This window comes from Pinus tabuliformis, chromosome 7, assembly GCF_031772625.1.
Source record: "Pinus tabuliformis cultivar Carrire ecotype Pingquan chromosome 7, CPIR1, whole genome shotgun sequence".
NCBI classification, from domain to species: domain Eukaryota; kingdom Viridiplantae; phylum Streptophyta; class Pinopsida; order Pinales; family Pinaceae; genus Pinus; species Pinus tabuliformis.
Window position 1 is genome coordinate 971,938,776 of NC_142293.1, and position 24,779 is coordinate 971,963,554.

The 24,779-nt window shown below is 35.3% G+C and overlaps 2 protein-coding genes across 2 annotated transcripts; one reads left to right on the forward strand and one right to left on the reverse strand.

The window, feature by feature from the left end:
- Positions 1–456: 456 nt before the first annotated feature.
- LOC149250848 (uncharacterized) lies at positions 457–855 on the reverse strand. The gene has a single exon (XM_089453767.1). It carries the CDS (start codon positions 853–855, stop codon positions 457–459), a length of 399 nt encoding a protein of 132 aa, XP_089309893.1.
- A 10,151-nt stretch (positions 856–11,006) lies between these two features.
- LOC149250849 (putative calcium-binding protein CML25) lies at positions 11,007–18,568 on the forward strand. Its single transcript, XM_089453768.1, has 2 exons — positions 11,007–11,142; positions 18,288–18,568. Exons 1-2 carry the CDS (start codon positions 11,007–11,009, stop codon positions 18,566–18,568), a joined length of 417 nt encoding a protein of 138 aa, XP_089309894.1.
- The last annotated feature ends 6,211 nt before the right edge of the window (positions 18,569–24,779 follow it).

Here is a 24,779-nt window from a genome sequence, read left to right on the forward strand (position 1 = left end):
TAATTTTTTCATGAAGTGACTATGGAGTTTTGTAACAAGGGTTTCTATTACATTCAATATAAGATTAATGGAGCTCTTATGTAGGGTTAATGAAATGATTTGCACAAACCCTTGATTAAGGTAATTTTCATGTGCTTAATTAAGTCTTTAATTCTTTCATCAAGTGACTATTGAGTTTTGTAACAAGGATTTCTATTACATTCAATAAATAAATAAAATAAATAAAAACTTATAAATAAAATTTTCATCCATTAAACCCTCATATAACGATAGAGTTAAGCACTGAGAGGTGAGGTGATAGTGATTATTTATTTATTAATTAGAGGGGGCAGCGTGGGCGTCAATTAGCTGAAGCCAGGCCTCGCATGAGACGGGCGGCATTGAGGTCGTTGGCGTTGGCGGCCATGAACTCGGCGAAGCTGATGAAGCAGTCTTTGTTAGAGTCCACGTCCTTCATCACCCCATCAATCTCCTCCTCGTTGCACTGCACTTGAGGATGGTGCTCAGTTCTGATTTCGATATTTTGTCGTCCCCGTTGGTGTCGAACTTGCAGAACACGTCCTCCAGCTCCAGACGGCCGGGCAGGGCGGCACATTGCACAGCTGAAGCGAAGTCTCGCATGAGACGGACGGCATTGAGGTTCTTGGAGTTGGCCTCCACGAACTCGTCGAAGTTGATGAAGCCGTCTTTGTTGGAGTCCACCTCCTTCATCACCCCTTCAATCTCCGCCAACGTAATCAGGGAACTCAGTTCCGACGTGGATATTTTGCCGTCGTCGTTGGTGTCGAACTTGCGGAACACGTTCTCAAGCTCGCGGCGGCTGCTCAGGGCGGCACATTGCATAGCTGAAGCCATTCTCATGCCTGAACAAGGTGAAGGCAAAGGCAAAGGCAAGCAAATACTACAAAAAAACGAAAGACGAAATGGCGCTGTAGGTGGTGTGGAGGAGTGGAAGCAAGGTCATCGTTATATAGGGCTTTTTCTGAATCTATGCCACGTGTCCCCAGCGCACTAATTTCGGGATGCTTTACGCAATTATTTTGTACCCACCAACGAATGCTGATGTGCCAAGGTGTGAAATGTAATTTGATGTGCCAAGATTCTGTGTGGCGAACAGAAAAGTAGAAATGTTTGATGTTGTGTGGTGAGCAATAGAAATAATAAATGTAATGTTAACGTTTGATAAAGGGAGCAGGGATCAAAATTGAACACATCGCAGCCCTTCAAAGGGTCTCTGGCACGTTAGAGAAGTACTGAGAAAATTTTACCAGTAAAAAAAAAATTAAAAATTTATTTTTGTCATTAAAAAAAACTAGAATAATATCTTAAAATTTTTTAGGAAGTGCGGTCAAATTGTCAACTTTTTTTTAAATTTCATTTTTTCTGAAATTAGAATTTTAGGAATGTTGAATTTGTAAATTTCTTTTCATGTTAAAACTTAAATCCCATTTCAGAAACTCCCATTTCAAAAACAACAGTTCCCTCCCTTTTGACTTGTTTTTTAATCGTGCATATGATGCAAGTTCTTATTAATTATTATGACACAATTACCTTTTGATACCATTACATTTGGCAGTTTCTCAGTTGCTCCCATTTCAAAAACAACAGTTTCTTTTTGAGTTGTTTTTTCTAATTGTGCATATGATGGAAGTTCTTATTAATTATTATGTCACAATTACCCTTTGATACCATTACATTTGGTAGTTTCAATTGAGAGCGACTAGATGTCAATATGGGCCATGTATTAGGTCTGTAATTTCACTGGGTTGTGCCTGAAGGCTACCCGAAGAAAGGTTTGACGATGATTTAAGCTGGAGAGGAGCATGGATTCATCATTCAGCAAACGCCTGTCAAGCAAGGTTTAAGCACGATTTATGCTTGGAGAGGAGCGCATTCAACAGGTATTCAATAGGCTTCCTAACATACTGGATTTGATTTGTTTGCAGATTCTCAATTCCTGGTATGTTTTCATATTAAAAAAGAAGATACCAAAAACATATACACCTTTGTACACTCTTTTGTTGAATCCTAAACCTGTTTAGAATTTTACTGAATTTTTTCATTCATGCAATAAACTTAAATTTGATTGAGCTACTTGTATATTGGCTTGAACGTTCCGGTTACAAAAATTTCCTACAAAATTAATCCTTATCTGAACTGGAGCAGGAATATAGGTCTCCTGTTTATCCATTAATGGTAAATGCATCTCATATATTAGTTGTGGCTCATATCAGACCTGCCTTATACACGACATCCATGGGGTTGTTGTTGTTCCACCATTCTCTTGTGAAAGCAGAAAAGAAATTTGAAAATAATTTACTGTTGTCAATTGAATTGCTTTTTTTTTTTATGCTTTTCATTATAGAAGTGCGACCTGAATATGTGCCCTTCTAAATGAAATTAAGACCCGCCCTTCAAATTTGATCACTGAAAGGGAGGGAGGGAATCTAATTTGGTCGTTTTGGAGGGAACACTCGCGATACATGGACACACGGTTGGGTTTGCAGTGAAGAAAAGCCTCACAAAGCGAGCTTGCATGACTGACCAACAAACCTAACCCTCACGTGCGTTCTCCTGGTCCCGCACCGAAAATTTTGTTCCGTTGCTCAACGTTTGATAAAGGGAGGGAAGGAATCTAATTTGGTCCTTTTGGAGGGAACACTCGCGATACATGGACACACGGTTGGGTTTGCAGTGAAGAAAAGCCTCACAAAGCGAGCTTGCATGACTGACCAACAAACCTAACCCTCCCGTGCGTTCTCTTGGTCCCGCACCGAAAATTCCGTTCCGTTCCTGGTGAGCAATAGAAATAATAAATGTAATGTTAACGTTTGATAAAGGGAGGGAGGGAATCGAATACATGGACACACGGTTGGGTTTGCAGTGAAGAAATTCCATTCCTCGATCTCATCTTCAACTCCCTCGCCTTCGCCTTCGCCTTCCTCCAACTGTATGAGAATGGAAGACACAGCACACACCCAAAACGCCGAGCCCAGGTTGCGTGGACATGGACCCGAATATTTACAGTCAAACAAAAAACCATCAGAATATTTATTTATTATATCAACCTATCATATCAACATCAATACTTCACTTTATGAGATACTTCATCCATCCTGTGTGGTGAACAATAAGTGAACAATAAAAAAAATATAAAAATGTTGGATACAGAGACGGAATTTGGTATATCTATTTTAAATATTTACAATAAAATAAATATTTATTATCAATGATTGATATCAGCATTAATACTTTTATGAGATATCCAATTCAATATATTTATTTATTTTAATTTGATAGGAAATACTTTTGGAATTTAATTCATAGGAAATTTTAAACATTTTTGGAATTTAATTAATGGGGATTTTAAATATTTTTGGAATTAAATTAATTGGTTGATGGGATTGAATCAATGGTTTATTAGATTTTGAAGATTATCATGGTGCCATTAAAGCTTATTTTTAACATCATAATTTAAAGGAAGCTTTTGCCACAATGTTTTGTAATCATCCCAACAATAATGTTTAGATTGTCATAACTAATATTATTTTGGTATCCACTAAGTTCCCACCCATAATTCTTGGGTACACAAGAATATTTTCATCATCTAGTCCAAACAAGTTAGAACATTGACAAGCCTCCTTTTACTTATACATCATTCTTTTTTCATCATTCAAATCAAGGGGCTGTTACTTGGGTTTGCCCATTTTTTGGGCAACATATCACTTATGAAAGGTAAGCCAATCTAATGTTTATGCAACTCCACAACTATTACAAATAGTAATTTATATGAAACCACCACTTTATGCTCATCAATGTGAAGGTCCTATTCAATATATCTACTTGGAAGAAATTCATAAACATGAAGGCATTCCTTTCCCTCTCCATACTAGCTAATAAAATGTAGTGAGATGGTAATTGTTGTACATAATACAAAACCATTGACACTAGTGATATTGAGATCATTATCCTTGATTTTAATCAAATAGGCTATGAAGCCTTAAATATTTTATCTTCTCTTCACAAATATCTTTCTTAGTATATCATGAGAGAACTCAACTTTGGTATCAAATTGCTTATAGCTAGACAAAACCTCAAAGACTCCATCCAAAAATTAAAGGCATTAGTCATGTTGTTTCCTTTTTGGGTTAGAAAACATTGGGAAGCACCACTAATGTTTTTAAAAGAAAGCTTCTAATTCATTTGAGTTCTTCTCTTAAATAGTGCAAGACAATACCTTTCACATATCTAATCAAAATGCTAGTTTCCAACTAAGGCAGATGAATAATAACATGTTAATTATGGTTGTAGAAAAGTCATTAAGGAGTCACCTTCTTTCTCACACAAATAAATATTCAATGTAGACTCTTAACTAAATGGCATGCCCTCCTATCGCTTAACACTTACTTTATCTCTCTCATTCACATGGTCATGGCACTAAAATTTGAGCGTTCCTTGCATATGCATTTAACTAAGGGTTTTTTTATCCTTAGATTTGTTGCATGCTTGAGAAACCTATTCGCCACCTTATTTATTTTATTTCACTCTAATATAGGAATTGGCAGTAATAAGATATTATTTTGAGTGGAAAATGTACTTTGCAACTCTCCTTATGGATCTTCTTCCTCCATTCAAGTCAATATACACAAGAATTATTTTGTAAGCATATTATAACTACATTAAACTTTTAAACACACAATCAGAACAAAAAAATGAGCATAGCTACATTAATTTCCATGCACTTGGCACATTAATGGAACATAATGAAAACACCAAAATTTATTTTTTGTCAAAAAAAAAGTATAGTAAGATTTAAAATAGAATCAAACACTATTCAACAAGTTATTCTTAACTTCACATATAGTTCCATGCATCTAAGATCTTCCTCTTTAGACACAACTATGATGATAAATATCTCTTCTTTTTCCTCGTATAATAATCATTTTATTAAAGTTTATCCACAAGTTCTTTCATGTAGTCAACTAGTTGTTTCATATAGTCAACTATCATTGATTTCCAACATTGTTGTACAAAATGTACATCAATATGTTGAAGTCAATTTAAGTAACAGAAAACTTTGCTTGCATTGTTAGGGTATCCTTAATTTGACATCCAAAATAAGTTATTTCTTTACTCTTTCATGGGAGTTTATAAAAATATACTACTATGTCCACATCTAAATTATTTGTTGACCACCCGCCATTCCTAACTATATGACAAATCAAACTTTCAAAACAAAAAAAAATATGTAGATGGCACCATTATTCTTATCATATAATGTGAAATATATAAAATATTTCCCTTAACAAATCAATATACCCAACATATAAGTTTAATGTATTAAATTCCCTTAACTCGAAGGCTGCTCTATAAGCGATATCAGGCTTTGAGAGAGTCATGGATGAGGGCATGAATGTAGTCGTGCTCATACCAATACATGTTGCTTCCAACACAATGTTTATTGTAGTGTTTATCTATTTATACACGCCCATGCATCAAATCTTCTCTCTCACACACACGTTGATCCACCCAATAGTATCATTGAATGCCAAATCTTGACAATTTAATGCACATTTCTCAGATATGTGCTAGGACAGATAAAGTGCTAAGTATTTAAGCTTCAAATATGGTTCAGAAAGTTCCAGGGTGGTGAGTCAAGCTTTCTTTAAATTAGATCACATACTTCTCAACATATTTTATTTATTCTTCAAACACTTGCCAGTAGAAGCCATGTCGAGCTCCGTGAGAATCATTGTTGTCAAATATTCTTCTCTATAGGGTTATTGACAAGTTTCAACTCAAATCGGAAGGATATATTATTTTTATGGTTTCAATCCTACTATGATGAGGTTCACAACTGTGAGTGCAGTATATACTGGATTGACTTATGCTCTAAAAGGGACAAAAATCTTGTTGAATTTCTTATGATTAAGGTAGGGTCTTAAATAAACATTTTGATACCAATGTTGGAACAAATCAATACTGAAATGTTTAAAAATTTGCAGGTTTGTGCGTCAGTCAAAACATTGCACCATAATTACCAAGGAAAGGGTTGGAACCAGTTTTAACAATATTTTTAATTACAACATTTGTCACTTAGATCTATCAGAATAGCCACAATAGTAGTTTGAATACTCCAATGAAACCACAACAAAAATGCTATTGTAATTCACCAAATATTTTGAAGAACATAATGGGGTTGTGTGTACAACTCCCATCTTGGAGACAATATTAATTGTGGAGTGGGATTCCTTAGGGCACAAAATTGGTTCCTTTTTATGACCTCTTGAGGAATAATATTCTCTCTGAAAAACTTAAAATTATGTGATATGGGAAGTAATCACATAGCTATGCAATTTCTAAAGGCTTTCAAACTAGTGATATAGGTAACTTTTCATGTGGTTTTTCAAGGCTCTTCATATCCATTTTCATGTGCAATGGGACTATTCTTGATCCATATTCACTTCATCTTTGTCCTTTAATAGGATTCATAGATAACATCTTAGCTAATATTCAATGAGTGGGATATATAACTAGTTGTTATGATCATAATGGTGAATAATGCAGAACTACAAAAATATCACTTGGAGGAAATTTATCTTAAATGTAGTAGCAATTGTCACTCTTATCGTGAAGGAATTGACCACTATTTCAACTATAATTCATTGAAACCTCATCCAAACTCTATATATTGCACTAGAAGATAGATGTAATTCATAACTTCAAATATTTGCAGTTATGAAAACATAATGTAATACTTAAAAAGGAAAACTAATTAGGTATTCACATGAATTGGTTAAGATATGGCATAAGAAAAGGCTTAAATGATTTTAAGGGTTAAATGATGATGTGTGTGTATGTGTGTGTGTGCCTAAAATCAACTATATCTAAAGCACATTATAAATTGAGCACCCTTGATTTGATGGAGCTAAAAATGTAATTGTAGGGACTTTTGAAAAAGGATACATTATATCAAATGTACTTACTTGTGCAGCACTAGTTCCATTTGTAAAGAAAAGGTATTAGACACTTGGGATGTGCATTATTATAAATAGTTGAACAAAATGACAGTGGAAAATAAGTATCCATTACCTTAAATTAATTTTTTGTTCTATTAAGTAAAGGAGAACAAATACTTTTCGAAAATATACTTGACATTGACATATCATCAAGTCAAAATCAAAGATGATGATATCTATAAGACAACTTTCACAACAAGATATGGTTAATTTTATATTTATAGTGGTACCATTTTGTCTTACCAATGCACTAGCTACATGAGTGTCTCATGAATAACACCTTTAGAGAATACTTAGATATGTTTATATTGTATTTATACATGATATTATCATTTATTCTAAGTCTTAGGAAGAACACAAAGAAGATCTTCGATTGGTTTTGTAGATATTAAGTAAACATCACTTAAATGCCAAGTTTAGTACATGCAATTTCTAAAAAGGACAAATACAGTATTTGGGACAAGTTATTTCTAATATAGGAATCTCAATTTCTATAGACAAATTTCAAGGGTATTATGAACTAGTCTACTTCGAAGAATGTGATAGATGTAAGGCCATTTAAGGGACTTGCAAGATACTATTGTAGATTCATTAAAAGATTTTGAAAAATTGGTCATCATATATGTTATTTACAATGTAAAGGAGTAAAATTAGTTTGGTATATTTAATGTGAAGAAATATTTCAACAATTAAAGCATCTTTTAAATAATGCTCCAATTCTAACAATTATAGACCCAAACAAATATTTCATAGTATGAACAGAATCCTGTAAGGAAGGATGAGGTTTAGCGCTTATGCAAGATAATCATGTGATAAGATAAAAATCCAAAAACTGGAAAAACATGAAGAAAATTATGTTACCCATTATTTGGAACTCACAAACATTATGCATGCATTAGATATGTAGCATCTCTATCTCATGGGTACGAAATTTATTTTGATGATAGACCATAGTGGAATAAGACACCTATTTGATCACCCTCATTTAAATGCTAGATAATCTAGATGGTTAGTATTCATTAGTGCTTATGATATTGAAATAAAACAAGTTAAGTTAAACGTGAACATGAAATTAGATGCACTTAGCCAAGCCATACAAATTATACATGTACTATTTATTAGTATCTTTGAACACTCTTGCGAAAATGGTGAAACCCTAGAAATGCGAGGGAGCCTTTGGGAGGAATGAGTCAATTGTCAAAATGGAAATGTGACTTACAATGAATGGTAACTTTTGGGCACCTCTGAAGTGGAAGGGGTTAACATTTATTGGCGCAGGTGAGGCTAGACAACAAACAGTGGAAGGGAAACAAACCGGTTGGATAACTACTTTATATATTCACTCGGCGAGGGTATTATCGAAGGCACACAGTAACTTATCACTCCATAATTCATTGGAACAAGAATAGCTGAAAATGTCATTTGCCTCGAGGAAGAGATGGTTGACTTCTCATCAAACTCAATGGATACAACACAAATTTGTACACCACAGAACCACCATGCACGGGATGTCCAAGTTGAGGCATTTATATCCGAGGTGGAGGATGAAGTGTCCACCATCAACAACCTAGGTTTTATTCAACCGAACCTTGCACCCACTTCAGAGTTCCTATACACCTTACATGATGAAAAACCACAACCAATACTAAAAATATTGTCTCCTTTCGAGCTCCAGTATTGGGAATATGAACTAGAGGTGCATCATAAATCTGGTACTCGAGAGACAACTGTGGTAGCATTGGGTTTACTTGTACATAAAGCAGCCACATTTGGCATAGAAAATATAAGGCTCACTTTAGAGACCACAGGGACTGACCCACAGGTCTCTCGGCCATAGCACTCGATTCACACATCATGATGCTTTGAATGCATATCACAACAAGTACTAGCACAAGAAGAAACGAGAGTCTCAGATTCTCATGATAACAAGCATGAGGCGAGTGAACATAACCTAGAATATCACCCACACACAACGGGCAGGAAAATATCCAAATTCACTAAGGTGCAAGAACATGCGTGATTACTTGTTTTTGGAGAGAGCATAAGTATGGCAGAAGCTACACACACTAAAATAACAGTGATAATCGGTCAAGTCAGAGGTCGTAACTACTCCTCGGCTAGGTTAAAATGCTCGACTTTGCAGATATTGGGCCACATCCTAGATCAATTGTCGGTTGTCCTTACTATGATGTGCATATGGTTTGCCCTCATATTTTCTAGACCACACGAGGTGAACTAGGTGTTGTCCAATTACTCTCACACAAAAATGACTCCAATATCACTGAAGTGATGGATGACACTATTCGAACCTGAAAAATAAAAAATTGGTGCGGGACCTATAAAGGTACAACTACTGGGTATACCTCTGCAATATTGGTCAGAGGGTGTATTTAGGTGCATTCGGAATGATCTAGGGATATATATAGACCACAATAGATCATACATTGAATGTGGCACCATTACCATTGCCAGAATTATCGTACATCTCAATACCATAGAAGGGTTAGTTGAAAGTTTTTGCTTACAATTCAGGGAGCTCATTAGATGGCAAATCCTAGACTATGAAGGGCTACCTTTCGAGTGCAGGTGATGCCATGAAGTGAGTCACTTGTATAAGGACTATTCGTTGATCACCAATGTGCACATCGAGTCCCCTAGAAGACAAGCGACAATAAGCACTCACATAATTGGAACTCCATTGACTCTTGCATAGAACATAACAACGGAAACCCCGACATCTTGTAATATTTTGAATTTTGAATATGCCAATTTATCAATATATGCATTGGTTTTGGGTTTATTTGCATGCAATTTGAGTCCCATCACATGTCCTTTTGCATTTCCCTCTGCCCCTACCCCACCGCAATGGTTATTGACCCCACTACAATTGAGGTTATTCCCTCATTACATTCTGAATGGGAGGAAATATCAGGCAATAGCTCACAACATAGATACAATCTCTCGTCCCTTGCCACCCTAAGCCAAATCACACCTTCGGCCTCCGAGATGACCCTCCTCCTAAAACTCAGAAAATTCCCAAGGGTAGGTAATCAAATATTCCAAAGGCCATCGAGAGGGTTGGTATTGAGGTGGCGACACACATACAAACTTCCATTGACTAGGTTCTTAGAGTAGAAGGCAACTGTAAATTGGTTACCCCATGAAGCACCTATCTTTCAACTACACGGGTCTTGCTAGCTCTGACAAAAAATTGGCACACAAGAGACTAATCGGATCTGAAAGGATCGATGTTATCTTCCTACAAGAGACATTGGGAGAGGGTATTATTTCCATAAACATCTTACTCACAACCATTCTTCTTAGCTGGACATTCCATACACTTGTTGTGATAGGTCGATCGGGGCGATGCACCATCGGTTTCAATAATAAAAATATCAAGATTGATAACATATGGGGTAGTGAAGGTGTATTGGGTGCAGACATCACATCTATTGAACTAGATGCCCCAGTCTGTTTGATAAATATATATGGACCGTGTCATAATCGTGTGGGATTTTGGGATAAACTAATGACTGCATATTTTGTGGATAAAGGTAATATCATCATTGGCGAGGATATAAACTTCTCATTGGGACATGTTGAATCATGGGGTGCTCAAGCACACACTGATCCCCTCACTGAATATTTTGAGCACCTATTGGATACACATAACCTCCTAAATATAGACATGGCCAAGATCTTGCCTACCTTGCGAAATAGGAGAATAGGCTAGGATGCACAGGCCCAAAGGTGGATCGATTTATCATTAAAGCACCACTCGTGGATCTTTTTGATAGATTTAGATAGTGGGTGGGATCGGGGGGAATATCTCATCACTTCCCTATATTTTTTGAAGTCATAAATTCCGATTGTAAGCCAAACTCTCCTTTAAAATTTAACTCGGCCTCGCTGGAGGAATCAAAATTACATAATATTGTAAAGGAATCTTGGATTCACTATGGCAAAGATAACGACTCCTCACCAGCCATGGTCATATCGAGTAATTTATCATGGATCGAGCACAGTACTACATTATGGGGAAAAGAGAAAAATATAAGAGACGATGCTACAATACTAAAAATTGAAGAAGAAATTAAGGAGATGGAGGGCACTAGCAATTCAGGTTATATATCATATGAATGAAGGAACAACTTATGAGGATGGAAGTAGATAATATTAAACTCTTAAGATAGAAAGAGGAGACTTGTCGATTAAAGAGCAGAGCTATTTGGCTAAAGGTCAGGGATGAAAACACAAAATTCTTCCAAAAATGTTCCACGAGGAGGAAATGAATCAATACGATATGGAGTTTAAGAGATCATAATAGCAAGGAGGCCAATACATTTAGTGAGCTTGTAGATATGGGCACTAGACATTTCTCCCAAATGTTTAGAGATCCACGAGAAGATACCATTACAGAAGTACTAGACACTGTTGGGACAATGACTCAATTTGTGGAGGAAGAGGAGGTGCAGAAACTAAACAAGCTGATCACGCTGGGGTAGATTGAAGCTGTGCAGAAGTGGTTCAAAAAAGATAAAAGTCATGGATCAGATGGGTGCCCAATTGAATTCTACCTTACCTCTTTTTACCATATTGGAGTAGATCTCCTCATGGTTATCGAGGATTGCAAACTATCAGGGAAGATGCACGAGGGATTTAATTCTACATTTATAGCACTCATACCTAGAGATGATAACCCCCTGAATTTTCACGACTATCGACCTATCTCCTTATGAAATTGCATGTAAAAAACTAATATCTAAGATCATTGATATCTGCATCAAGCCCATATTATCCAGGTAGATATCCAAGGAGCAATTTTCATTCCTCAATCATAGACAGATCCATGAATCTAATGGTACTGCACAAGAAGAGCTACATTCCATAAAGAGAAAGAACAATTATAGCATCATTCTTAAGATTGACCTTTCAAAAGAATTTCATGGAGCATTTTGGACATACCTACAACTTATACTTACCCATATTGGCTTTACACATTCTTTCATAAAATGGATTATGTGTTGTTTCACATCTGCATCATATAGCATACTCATCAATGGGGTTGCATCATATAGACATTAGTGTCCTTTATCACCTCTCTCATTCCTCTCCACCATGGAAGGATTAAGTGGGCTCATAACCAATGCCCGATAATCCGGGTATTTTAGTGGGGTCATGATGACATATGTATCCTATATAATGCATCTTTTATTTGTTGATGACGTACAAATACTTTTAGATGGATCTATTCGGGACACCACTTGTTTCAAGCATATTTTTTCCATGTTTTTTAAAGCTACAAGAATGATGCCCAATTACAAAAAATCAACCATTATGCATGTGTGTTGTTTACTAAATGAACAAAGACATGCACTACAACAATTTCAATTCACAAGACTAGACATGGAGGCTGGACTTGGCTCATTGCAAAAATTGAAGGGTGCATCAACATCTAGCAGTAGAGATGGCTATCTAGAGTAGGCAGATTAATTCTAATTAAATCAGTACTAGAGGATATACCAGTATACTAGATGGCACTTGCCTCGATACCAAAAGGAATCACCAACTTAATTCAACAAATATGTCACAGATTCTTTGTCGTTGGGAAATGAAGCATATATTACCAAGCCATAATAAGCCAAGAATTAATATGAGATTGAATTAATGGCTTATTAAATTTTTAATATTATCATGGGACATAGATTAATGGCATAGATTAATTTCAATGCACTTGGCACAATAATGGAACATAATGAAAACACCAAAATTTAATTTATGTTAAAAAAAAAGTATTTTAAGATTTAAAATAGCATCAAACACTATTCAACAAGTTATTCTTAACTTCACATCTAGTTCCATGCATATACAATCTTCCTCTTTAGACCCAACTATGATCATAAATATCTATTATTTTTCCTTGTATAATAATCATTTTATTAAAGTGTATCCAAAGGTTCTTTCATAGAGTAAATTATCATTGATTTTCAAGATTGTTGTACAAGATGTAAGTCAATATGTTGAATTCCATTTAAGTAACCAAAAAAACTACTTGCATGGTTAGGTCATCCTTAATTTGACATCCAAAATAAGTTCTTTCTTTACTCTTTCATGAGAGTTTACAAAACTATACTACTATTGATTATATGTTGGAAACTATAGTAGCAGCTACAACCACCATCCAAAATTTTGGCTTGCATGCAAATTTCGAAGCCTACCGTGGATCCTGTGATCAATCGTTCCTTGGTCACTTATTGGTAAGCTGATGATCTCAAGCCCTGTACTTGATCTTAATATTTGTTCACGTTCTCAGCTTTATGTAGTATGTGTCATCCTTGGGCATGGGGATTATTGTTTGCCATGAAAAGGGAATGTTGTTTTGCTTCAAGGGGAAATATTTTACGTATGGGTCATTCTCATTACATAGACATGTTTCACACTCACTTTACACACTCTTGTCACAAAGGTTGTTGCATCAAGCAGAGTATGTCTTTTATGTTATGAATGGTCTATGTTGTATCACTAAGTGTTCATGTGTGATCGTAGTCAAGTTCTCTCACTGTCTACATCAGTTTCACTCATCTCACACTTAACCAATTTCCTAAGCAACCTAACCTCATCTAGCTTTTCAGAACTTCACTCTTCAGTTCTGCAACCCTCAAGATTTTTCCCTTGCCTGTTGGAACTACACAATGTGCAGAGACACCAACCTCCCTTGGCATCCAAAAATATGTAGCGGTTTCCTCCAATGTCCTTCCCCAACCGAAACCCACTATCTTCAGAAACTGTGCAATGTTGTCCCTCAGCTACCCATCTAGGATTTCTCTCTAGAAATGTGCAGAGCAGTCATGCAGCCACCACTTCTCTCTAGAAATGAGAAGAGTAGATAGGAAACCAACACTACTCTCAAAAAATGCACAGGGCAGTCTATCTTTCCTGCATTCAGAAAATGTGCAGAGGTTTCCTCCCAAAAACCCATCCCACAATAGTGTCCTGTCATCAGAAAATGCACAGTTTTGTCCCTCAACTTCTTAGGCTGCACTACACTCTGAAATTGTGCAGAGGTGTATGCCTAGGACCTCATCTCGTAGTAGTTTTTTTCATATAAAAAAATATGCAGTGTTTTCCTAACTATCCAACAACCTTGCTCCCAGAAATTGCATAGAGCAGCCCAACCTTTCTTTGGAAAACTACACAGATCATCTGGGCAACGGTCACTGTCTGCTGAATCTACGTTGATCTATTTCTCAGTGAATACAGGAAAAGGTGACATGCTACATCAATCTTAAGGAGTTGAGGAGAAGGACCAAGAAACCAAGTTATGATAAAAGATCGAGACCTCCTGCAAACTTCGCCGGATGCATATCATCTCGAGGGTATGCATGGTAAGTAAAATACATATTTTGAAGTACATCTCTTAGTGTAGCTTGAGGGACTACTTGTTGTTGTCATATCATTATGTCTTCAATAACATGCATGTTTGCAAGCACTAAAAGGCATTCCATATGTTTCCCCTATGTGTCTTCCTTCATTTTTTCTTGTTGAACCAACTGTCGTCTTTGGCATGTCAATTATTATGTCATGCTTGTGATCTAGTTCTGGTGTTTTCATAGGTTTTTCTTTGTGTGTTTCAGTTTCCTTAGCTATGTGAACACCCATCGCACCCACACAAAAATTTGTAAGCACTTTCGCACAACTTTCAGCACGGTCATCCTAAAGTCTATCCCAAGTTTGCACTTGTCATTTTCACCATTAAATAGTCCCACAGAGCGTCATGCTTTGACATGTTTGTCTTTTTGGTTTTAGGTGTCTTGTTGTCGAGTTATTCTAAGTGTGTAATCACAATGTCATGTATGCACAAGTTCAATTTATCTCACACTTAGTCATCTTTCCTAAAAATCCATCGACCGAACAACCCTCATTCAACTGGACCCCGACTGAGCTGCATTGCATTGTCTTATCTCTCAGTGATCCTGCACTGCTGCCAAACTACATAGAGCTTGAGGCTATCCTCTGAGTATATTGCACTACATAATTTTGGAAATGCGTTAGCTGACTATCTCCTAGAACAATGTAGAAGTTGTGTCGAAATCCAATCTAGTCTTCACTTCCTGTAAAGATCACACGTCAACCTTTTCTCTGGTCAATTGGAAAAACTGAAGTGAGTTATGACCCAAGGCTCCACTGATCCCCAAAATTGCGCTAAAATTTTCCATCTGCTTGCCTTGTATTGCCTGTATAAATTGCGTAGAAATGTGGGACAGGTCCCTATTACATGTCGCTGCACTGTACCGAGAAATTAAGCAGATCTAACAGGTAGGCTCCATGATGGTGTGCTCTTCTCTCCCTCAGAAAATTACATAGTTTTGATTGGCACCTGCCCTTCTCCCTCTTTTTGCAATCACCCCAAAATATATGCAGTTATGTCTAGAAGCCCCTACTGCTTGTTCTGAACTGACTCCCAAAATTGCGCAGTTTTGACTAGTAGCTCCTTGCAGTCCGATCCTGTCCTACTATGGAACACTACACAGATTTCCCTGCCATTGCTTCATGCATATAATATTACAGAGCCAACATGTTTCATGCATATGTTGTTATTGTAGTTCAACTATTCTGGTTACTTTAGCGATGTATGTAGTTTTAATTTAAACATTTATGTATGGACTATTCCATGTGTGATTGTATGAATCTCATTGAAACGTGTTGTTGATTTAACTCATCACTTTGGATTGACGACTATTCTACTTTCTAGTTTGTGATGTCATTAAGCTCATATGTTCCTTTCAGGTTACGTACTATTATAGGCTTGCAAGGGGCACACTTCCTTTTCACCTCTGTGTGTTAGAACCTCTGCATGCATCTCTCTTGACTCACTGCAAGGTCACACAATTGCTTCTGACAAGGATATTTTTTTTTACCTCTATGCACTATCGCAGTCTAGGCATATCTTTACTACCCACTGCTAGGAGTCATACTCCAAACGGTCTAAGGTCTAGTTAGGACTTCTTATCGGGGAGATTCCCTGACATGTTGGCATGTCGATCACTACCAAAAGAAACTTAACTTATTAAACCTTGCTATGACCTCCCCACAAATAATATTCTGTTTGAAAAACTCAAAATTTTGTGATATGGGAAGTAAAAACATAGTTATGAAATTTCTAAAGGCTTTGAAACTAGTGACATAGCTAACTTTTCATGTCATTTTTCAAGGCTCTTCATATACATTTTCATGTGCAATGGGACTATTATTGATCCATACTAACTTCATATTTTTCATTTAATAGGATTCATAAATAACATCCTAGCTAATATTCAATGAGTGGGATATATAACTAGTTGTTATGATCATAATGGTGAATCATTTTCAATCTTGGTGTTGTTTCCAACATAATGTTATTTCTCTATTGTGGAAACCCATTTGTTATTTCCTATTACATATTGAAATCCCCTATGTAATCAAATATGTTAATTCTTTTTTCTAACAACACCAACATCAAGAGAATATTACTTATGTAGTTAGATTTTACCTTATAGATGAGTGAGAAGTGTATTGTATCATATTCATAAAGGTATCAAAAAGAAAAATTGGTCATCATTATTTCTAGGGGTTGGTTTCACACTTTCACCACTACACTTTTCGAGAACTACAAAAATATCACTTGGAGGAAAATTATCTTAAATGTAGTAGCAATTGTAGGAATTTACATGGTAAATTCCTCAGATAGAACACCGAAGGACACCACTCACAAATAGATCACAAATCAATACACTAGTATTCTTGATGTGGTTAAAACCTTCAAGGAGGGAAACAATCCACGACCTGAACCGACATGGCCACTTTAGGAAATTTATTAATAAAAGAAAGAAAATTTACATAAGCTTATCTCATGAACGGTCACCCTACAAATGACCCTCCATGCTCTTTAAATAGAGATCATGTACCAATCAAGTGTTAAGCCATGGATCAAGTGTCGCTAATACCAAGGAGAGAATGAACCATTGGATCACTTCATGTCTAGAACATATCGTGACCATCGGATTGTAAGTTAGAAAAGTACATTTCAAGGGTGATGTGATGGATGGAGGATGATGAAGTATGGAAGTATGTGTTGTACTGCCATTTTTCTAAGGGAAGCCATTTGACCCATTCTCTCTACCTATCATATGCTAAGTGACATAGATATCCTTCTAAATATTTTTTCACTACCTTAATTTTCCCCTCATATTGACGATTTTAAGGTGAGATGTTGGCCAATTGAGTACCTAATCAAGAAAATAATTAAGTCCAAAATTTCCCAGTGAATATTGGATCCGTGTCACTTACAAAAAAACTGGTATTCCATGTAGCTTTTAGGCCATTTCCATGAATTTTTCTACAAAAATACTTTCTTTAAAAAGATTAGAAAGAGAGAAAAAGAGGGCACACTTCTTCATCCAATCTAGTTCTACCATAATGACACTCTTTCATTTATATTTGGGTAAATCTATAATATAATGCATTGAAACCTCTTTGCAACACTAGCTTGGTATGGATGATGGTTGAAGGAGCCTTTGTGTCTTGATAGGATCTCCTTTATTTTATTGGCATACCACGCGTGAAAATAAAGGATCTACTATAGCAAATAATTTGGATGTTGCTATAGTAGTATATTTTTATAAACTCTCATGAAAGAGTAAAGAAATTACTTATTTTGGATGTCAAATTAAGGATACCCTAACAATACCAGTAAAGTAAAGTCTTTTGTTACTTAAATTGATTTCAACATATTGATGTACATCTTGTACAACAATGTTGGAAATCAATGATAGTTGACTATATCAAAGAACTTGTGGATACACTTTAATAAAATGATTATTATACAAGGAAAAAGAAGAGATATTTATGATCATAGTTGCGTCTAAAGAGGAAGATCTTAGATGCATGGAACTGGATGTGAAGTTAAGAATAACTTGTTGAATAGTGTTTAATTCTATTTTAAATCTTACTATATTTTTTTTGACATAAATTAAATTTTGGTGTTTTCATTATGTTCCAAGTGCATGAAAATTAATGTAGCTATGCTCATTTTGTTGTTATGATTGTTTGTTTAATAGTTTTATGTAGTTATAAGATGCTTACAAAATAATTCTTTTGTGTATATTGACTTGAATGGAGGAAGAAGATCCATAAGGAGAGTTGCAAAGTACATTTTCCACTCAAAATAATATCTTATTACTCCCAATTCCTATATTAGAGTGAAATAAAATAAATAAGGTGGCGAATAAGGTGGTGACTCCACTTCAGCTGTGCAATGTGCCGCCCTACCCGGCCGTCTGGAGTTGGAGGACGTGTTCCGCAAGTTCGACACCAACGGGGACGGCAAAATATCGAAATCGGAATTGAGCACAATCCTCAAGTGTAGCGCAACGGAGGAGGAGATTGATGGGGTGATGAAGGACGTGGACTCTAACAAAGACTGCTTCATCAGCTTCGACGAGTTCGTGGCCGCCAACGCCAACGACCTCAATGCCGCCCATCTCATGCGAGGCCTGGCTTCAGCTAATTGACGCCCACGCCGCCCCCTCTAATTAATAAATAAATAATCACTATCACCTCACCTCTCAGCGCTTAACTCTATCGTTATATGAGGGCTTAATGGATGTACTCTTTATTTCTGCTATCCTACTTAGTTTTAAATATATGCACACATATTTAAAATAACTAGTCTTCATGCAGTCCACTATCCCTAATCTTTTTACTTACTTACGTTGTAATTTGAGAAAAAATTATCATTTAAAATAACTACACACTTATCTTTTTATTTTTACTTACGTTGTTGTTGGAAAAATCATTTACAACATCATATTCTTCTTTTGTGTTATAGGAACCAATATGATTATGGGAAATCACCCTAAAGCAATGACAGCAAGAAACTCATTTTTGTTTAGTTTGTATGAAAGAAAGCAACTCATAGTTTATGTGTAGATTTTTAAACAAGTAGTACCTTATTAAACTCTCTTGTTTTATCACCAATTTAGCTAAAATCATAAGGGCTCTTCCTAAGATAATTGAATACTATCATAATTCCTCTAAATTTTGAGAGAAAAGAAATGACCCTTTTAATTAATAAGCCACTTCCATACATTATCTCTTATTCAACATACAACATCTTATCTTTTCAATTTAAGGAAAGCAATAAAATGACCTAGAAGGAGAGGAGTCAATTTCTCAATGGATTTTTACTACAAAGTCTTCATAGCAACTTCCCATTCTAGGAGAATCATATCCATCCTATTTTGTTCCGATCCCTCTTTCCCATTAAAACACTTTCAAGGCCTCATTTCACTCATTTGGCTTCTTCCAACATTGAGGCTATGATGGCAAGTATTTTGACTTATTTGTTTCAAATCTCAAACTCTTATAAATTGGTTAAACTTTTCTTCTTAATTTACTCAAGTTTATTTATATTTATAGATGATTGTGGCAAAAGAGATGGAATGGCCATGTGGGGAAAAGAGAAATTTGGAATGAATATATATTTAAATTACAAGTGATGCACACCTATTTCAAAAGTGCTCTTTTGTATGGGTAATTTTTTAATGTTTAATTGCATTAATCAAATTAATGGAAATTTTATTTATAAGTGTGACCTATATTTTACATAGAAATTTTAATGCTTGAACACATCTTTTTATACCTATCAAGCTATGCTGAGGCTATATATAAAATACCTAAAACTTAATTAGTATATAATTATATATCAGAAAGCTACATATCCTCATTTTCATTTAGTTTTATATATATATATATATATATATATATATATATATATATATATAAACAAACACATTGCATTTATTCTTGGAAATAAGATTAAGAACATAAATTTTGTTGGTTGATTATATTTACCTAAGCAAAAAATATGACAACATTTGCATTGTTGGTTTCATCTTCTACCATTTAATAATGGATAATTTTTAATTTGCACTAGATTGGAAAAAAAAATATACCATAGAGAGGAGATTCATGGCATAGAGAGGAGATTCCCTTTTGATATAAGGCATTATCCTTATGAAAGTATGAAAATTTGTTATTGGACTAAACATCACACTAATTTGTATATTTTTAATATTTTATGCCAAATAAACAAAGGCACATGAAAATGTATCTAGAAATTGTATCCAAAGCATGTATTCATTTGTAAAATTAATAAAGTCTAATATCCCAGCTACCTAAGGGAATTGGGTAATAGTTTTCTTTTTCTCTTTTTTGGACATGCTTGAAGTTTCAATGAGAGACTTGTTTTAATGGCTTTCACGGGGTTAGTCACTCAGTCCATTAGAACATGGAATGACATGAAAAAAATGTTTTTGGATAGGTATTTGGATTATTGCATGCCTACCAATCACAAAGATGAAGTGTTCAAAATGATGCAAATAGAGGATTAAAACTTAGAGGATTTGATTCAGATATTCAACTATAATTTGAAGAGAGAAAAGATGGAAAATTTAGATGAAGACACCTTAAAAGCTCTTTTACTAAAATCCAGTAGAGATGAACGGATAGATATCCTTAACATGATGGGGAAAGCAAATATCTCTCAACTCCCATTAAGTGATATAGGAGAGTTATGTGTTCATCTCTCGAGAGGGAAATCCAAAACTCGGAAAGGACCAAGAGATCCTTCTCTTGTTAGAGTAAATAAGTCTACAACTGGATGGGTGAGTAGGGCAGAAATCGGTAATATGCTTGATGAATTCAAAACAGATATCCTAGGGAGTCTTAGTGAGTAAATAGACACCCTTAAATTGCAAAACAAGCAGAAGGCATAGGCTAATGCTTTAGTTATTTTCTATCCAAAATGCAGAAGAAAACATGCTCTAAGAGAATGCCCTTTAGATGCAAAAATTACAGAGACTTGTATAATTTTCTCAAGGAATCATGAAACCAGGGGTTGTCCTTTGATTCTAGGTCTTAAGGCTCAGAAGAAACAGTTCCAAATTCAGCAGAGCCTCTTTGTTTTGTCTCTAGAAAACCTTGGCAGGGGCCACAAAATCATGGATTTAACAATCAAATGTATCTTCAGCCCCCACCAAATTGGAATTCTTTGGAGCAACCTTGGCCTCAACCTCAATCTCAATCTCAACCTTGGCCTCAATCTAAATCTCAATCTCAACTGTGGACACAAGGAATACAAAATCCTTATGGGTGATTTTCTCAATATTATCAATATCCTCCATCATATTAGTATTATCCTCCCCCACACATTCCACAACAAAATCAGTAGCCACAACTTCAAAATCAGAACCCTCAACTTTCATTACCATTTCCACAACAAAACCAAAGTTGTCAACTCTTACTGTCATTTCAGCAGAAACCAAATCAGCTACCTGCCCAACCATTACCAAACCCCAACAATAAAAATCCTCAGAATGCTTACATGGTGGAAGGACAACAATTTCTAACTTATATGATCACTCCTCTAGTTCTCAATGATGTTCAAACAAGACAATTGTGAGGAAGATTCTCTAGAGCCCAATAAAAGTTTTGAGGGAACATCTCTCCAAAACCAAAATACTGAGAATGAAAAACAGAAAGAACCAGTGAACTCAACTCCTATCATTGAGCAGCCAGTTTCTACTTATGCACCTCCTTTTCCTGAAAGACTACAAGTCGATAAAGGTGTAGAAAAGCAGATCATGTTGCCCAATTATGATTTTCTAGATGAATTGAAAAATCTGTATAAAAATTCCTTTGTTACAAGCAATTAAGGAGATTCCAATCTTAGCTAAAACAATAAAGGAGTTGAGCATAAAGAAACCAGGAAGAAGAGTAAAAGAAACAAAAAGAATTCACCTGGTAGGAAAAATAGCAGATATAATGATGAGAAAAATTGCCATACAAAAATATGTAGATCCAGGAAGTCCAATTGGGAAATCACATATCAATGGATTTGAAATTCCAAATACATTGATTGATTTTGGGGCAGCAATAAACATCATGAGCAAACAAACCATGGAATAACTCAAGCTTCCTAATCTTCTTTACACACCTACATTACTGCAATTAGCGGATAGATCTGTAATCGAACCAGATGGAGTGTTGGAATATATTTAAATATCCTTAGATTTTTAGGAATATCCTGTTGATTTTATGATCCTAACCCTGAAGAACAATCTAGGAGGACATCCATTAATACTAGGAAGACCTTGGCTGGCCACAATTGATGCTTTCATTAGCTTGGATATGGTGATATGTATATTTTTTATGGGAATTCAACAAAGAAATTCGTTCTATATCCTCCAGTAATAACAATCACAGAAATAGATGACAAAGAATGGATTGATGATGAAAATGACATTCATCCTCTCTTTACTATTTCAGATATTAGTGAAGATAGTCAAATCTTAAATACAATGGAAAATTTTGAATCATCTAAAGAATATGAACATGATCAATTTCAAGAAAAATCCAACATCGAATATTTTTCATCTAGGCAGATGTCTCTTTATTCCATGGAAGAATTTGGTAGCTCTATAATTGAAATCTTTGCAGGGAGAACATTGAACATAAACAATAACTTGGAGAAATTACAAAAGGAAAAGCTAATCAATACATTACAACAACATTCTGCTGCATATGCAGGGAATATACTAACATGAAAGGAATTAGTCCTAAGACTTCTATTCATCACATCTACATTGAGGAAAATTGCAGACGTATGAGATAACCTCAGAGAAGAACGAATCCAAATCTTAGGGAAATTGTGAAAGAAGAGCTGCAAAAACTGTTGAATGTAAACTTCATTTACCCAATTTCAGATAGCCAATGGGTTTCCCCTTTAGTGATTGTGCCTAAAATTAATGGTAAGTGGAGGGTGTGCATTGATTACTGAGAATTGAATAAAGCTACCCTTAAAGATCATTTTCCTTTTCCCTTTATAGATCAAGTGTTAAATACATTAGCAGGCAAGAAGTATTTCTCATTTTTGGAGGGTTTTAGTGGTTATAATCAGATTCAGGTGGCACCTGAAGATCAAGATAAAACCACATTTACTTGTCCATGGGGAACTTATGCTTACCGAGTACTTCCTTTTTGGTTATGTAATGCACCTGCAACATTCCAAGGAGTAGTACTAGGAATTTTTTCTGATATAATACATGATTGTGTAGAGGTATATATGGATGATTTTATAGTCTACGGGAATACATTTGAAAAAGCTTTGGAAAATTTGGAAAGAGTTCTTAAAAGATGTAAGGAAGCAAACCTTTCACTAAGCCATAAAAAATGTTTTATAATGTTTACAGAAGGTATTGTTTTAGGGCATCACATTTCAGGAGATGGGATTAAAGTTGATAAATCTAAAGTTGAAATCATCTCTAAATTATCAATTCCAAATTGTCAAAAGGATGTTCGATTTTTTCTAGGATTCATAGGATACTATAGACGATTTATAGAAAATTTCACTAAAATAGCATCCCCACTCTTCAAATTATTCACCAAGGATTGTGAATTCAATTGGAATCCTAACTCCCAGTTAGCATTTGAGACTTTAGAAAAAAAAATTTCTGAAGCACCCATCTTGAGAGGTCCAAATTGGAAACTACCTTTTCACATTTCAGCAGATGCTTCAGATATAGGTCTAGGAGTTGTATTAGGACAAAAAGACTTGATTCCCTATACCATCTACTATACAAGTAAGAATTCGACTCCCACTAAGTTGAACTATATTGTAACTGAAAAGGAACTTTTAGTTGTTGTTCATGCAATCAACAAGTTCAAACATTATATAATAGGTTATGAAACCTTTGTTCATACAGATCACTCTGCAATTAGATATTTAATGAATAAACCTATTACTAATGGCAAGTAACAAGATGGCTTTTACTCTTGAAGGAATTCAATATTATTGTGCTAGATAGACCTGGAAAACAAAACATAGTTGCTGATTTCTTTTCTAGAATTCAGAATATCAAAGATGACACTCCTGTTGAAGATAAGTTTCTTGATGAATATCCTTTTCCAGTGACTACTCAAACTCCTTGGTTTGCAGATATTGCTAATTACTTAGTCACATGGAAATTGCCTTCACATTTGTTTCCTAGAGAAGAAAGAAAAATCATTCAGATAAGTGCAAGATACTTATGGATCATTGATGAATTATATAAAAACGGGCCCAGATCTTATGATCAAAAGATGTGTTAGGGAAGATGAAATGCCTGAGATTCTTAAAGCATGTCATGATGAGCCGTGTGGTGGACACTTTGCTAATAAGAGGACAACTTATAAAATCTTTTCTTTAGAATATTATTGGCCATCCATCTTCAAAGATGCCAAACAATATGTCAGGAGGTGTGACAGCTGCCAGAGGGTAGGGAAATGTGCTACTTCTAATGAAATGCCACTACAAGTTCAGGTACTCATTGAACCTTTTGAAAAATGGGCCTTAGATCTTTTTGGGCCAACTAATCCTTCATATAAGCAAAAGAAGTGTATATTGGTATTCACTGATTATGTCACTAAATGGGTAGAGGCCAAAGCATTACCTTTTGATAATGAAAAATATGTAGTTAATTTTCTTTTTGTGGACATCTTCACTTTTTTTGGTGTTCCAAGAGAAATTGTGATAGATCAAGGATCTCAATTTACATCTAAAATGGTGAAGGATCTTGTGGAAAATTACAAGATCAAACATAGGAAATCTACTCCCTATCATCCACAAGCAAATGGTAAAGTTGAATCTACAAATAAGATGATTGAAGGAATTCTCACTAAGAC

Bases quoted from the DNA above. Each gene is read 5' to 3' on its own strand.
- LOC149250849 (XM_089453768.1), top strand. From the start codon at position 11,007: ATGGTCATATCGAGTAATTTATCATGGATCGAGCACAGTACTACATTA. The intron at 11,143-18,287 runs GTTATATATCAT...GTGGCGAATAAG, and splicing joins GGAGGGCACTAGCAATTCAG to GTGGTGACTCCACTTCAGCT.
- LOC149250848 (XM_089453767.1), bottom strand. From the start codon at position 855: ATGGCTTCAGCTATGCAATGTGCCGCCCTGAGCAGCCGCCGCGAGCTT.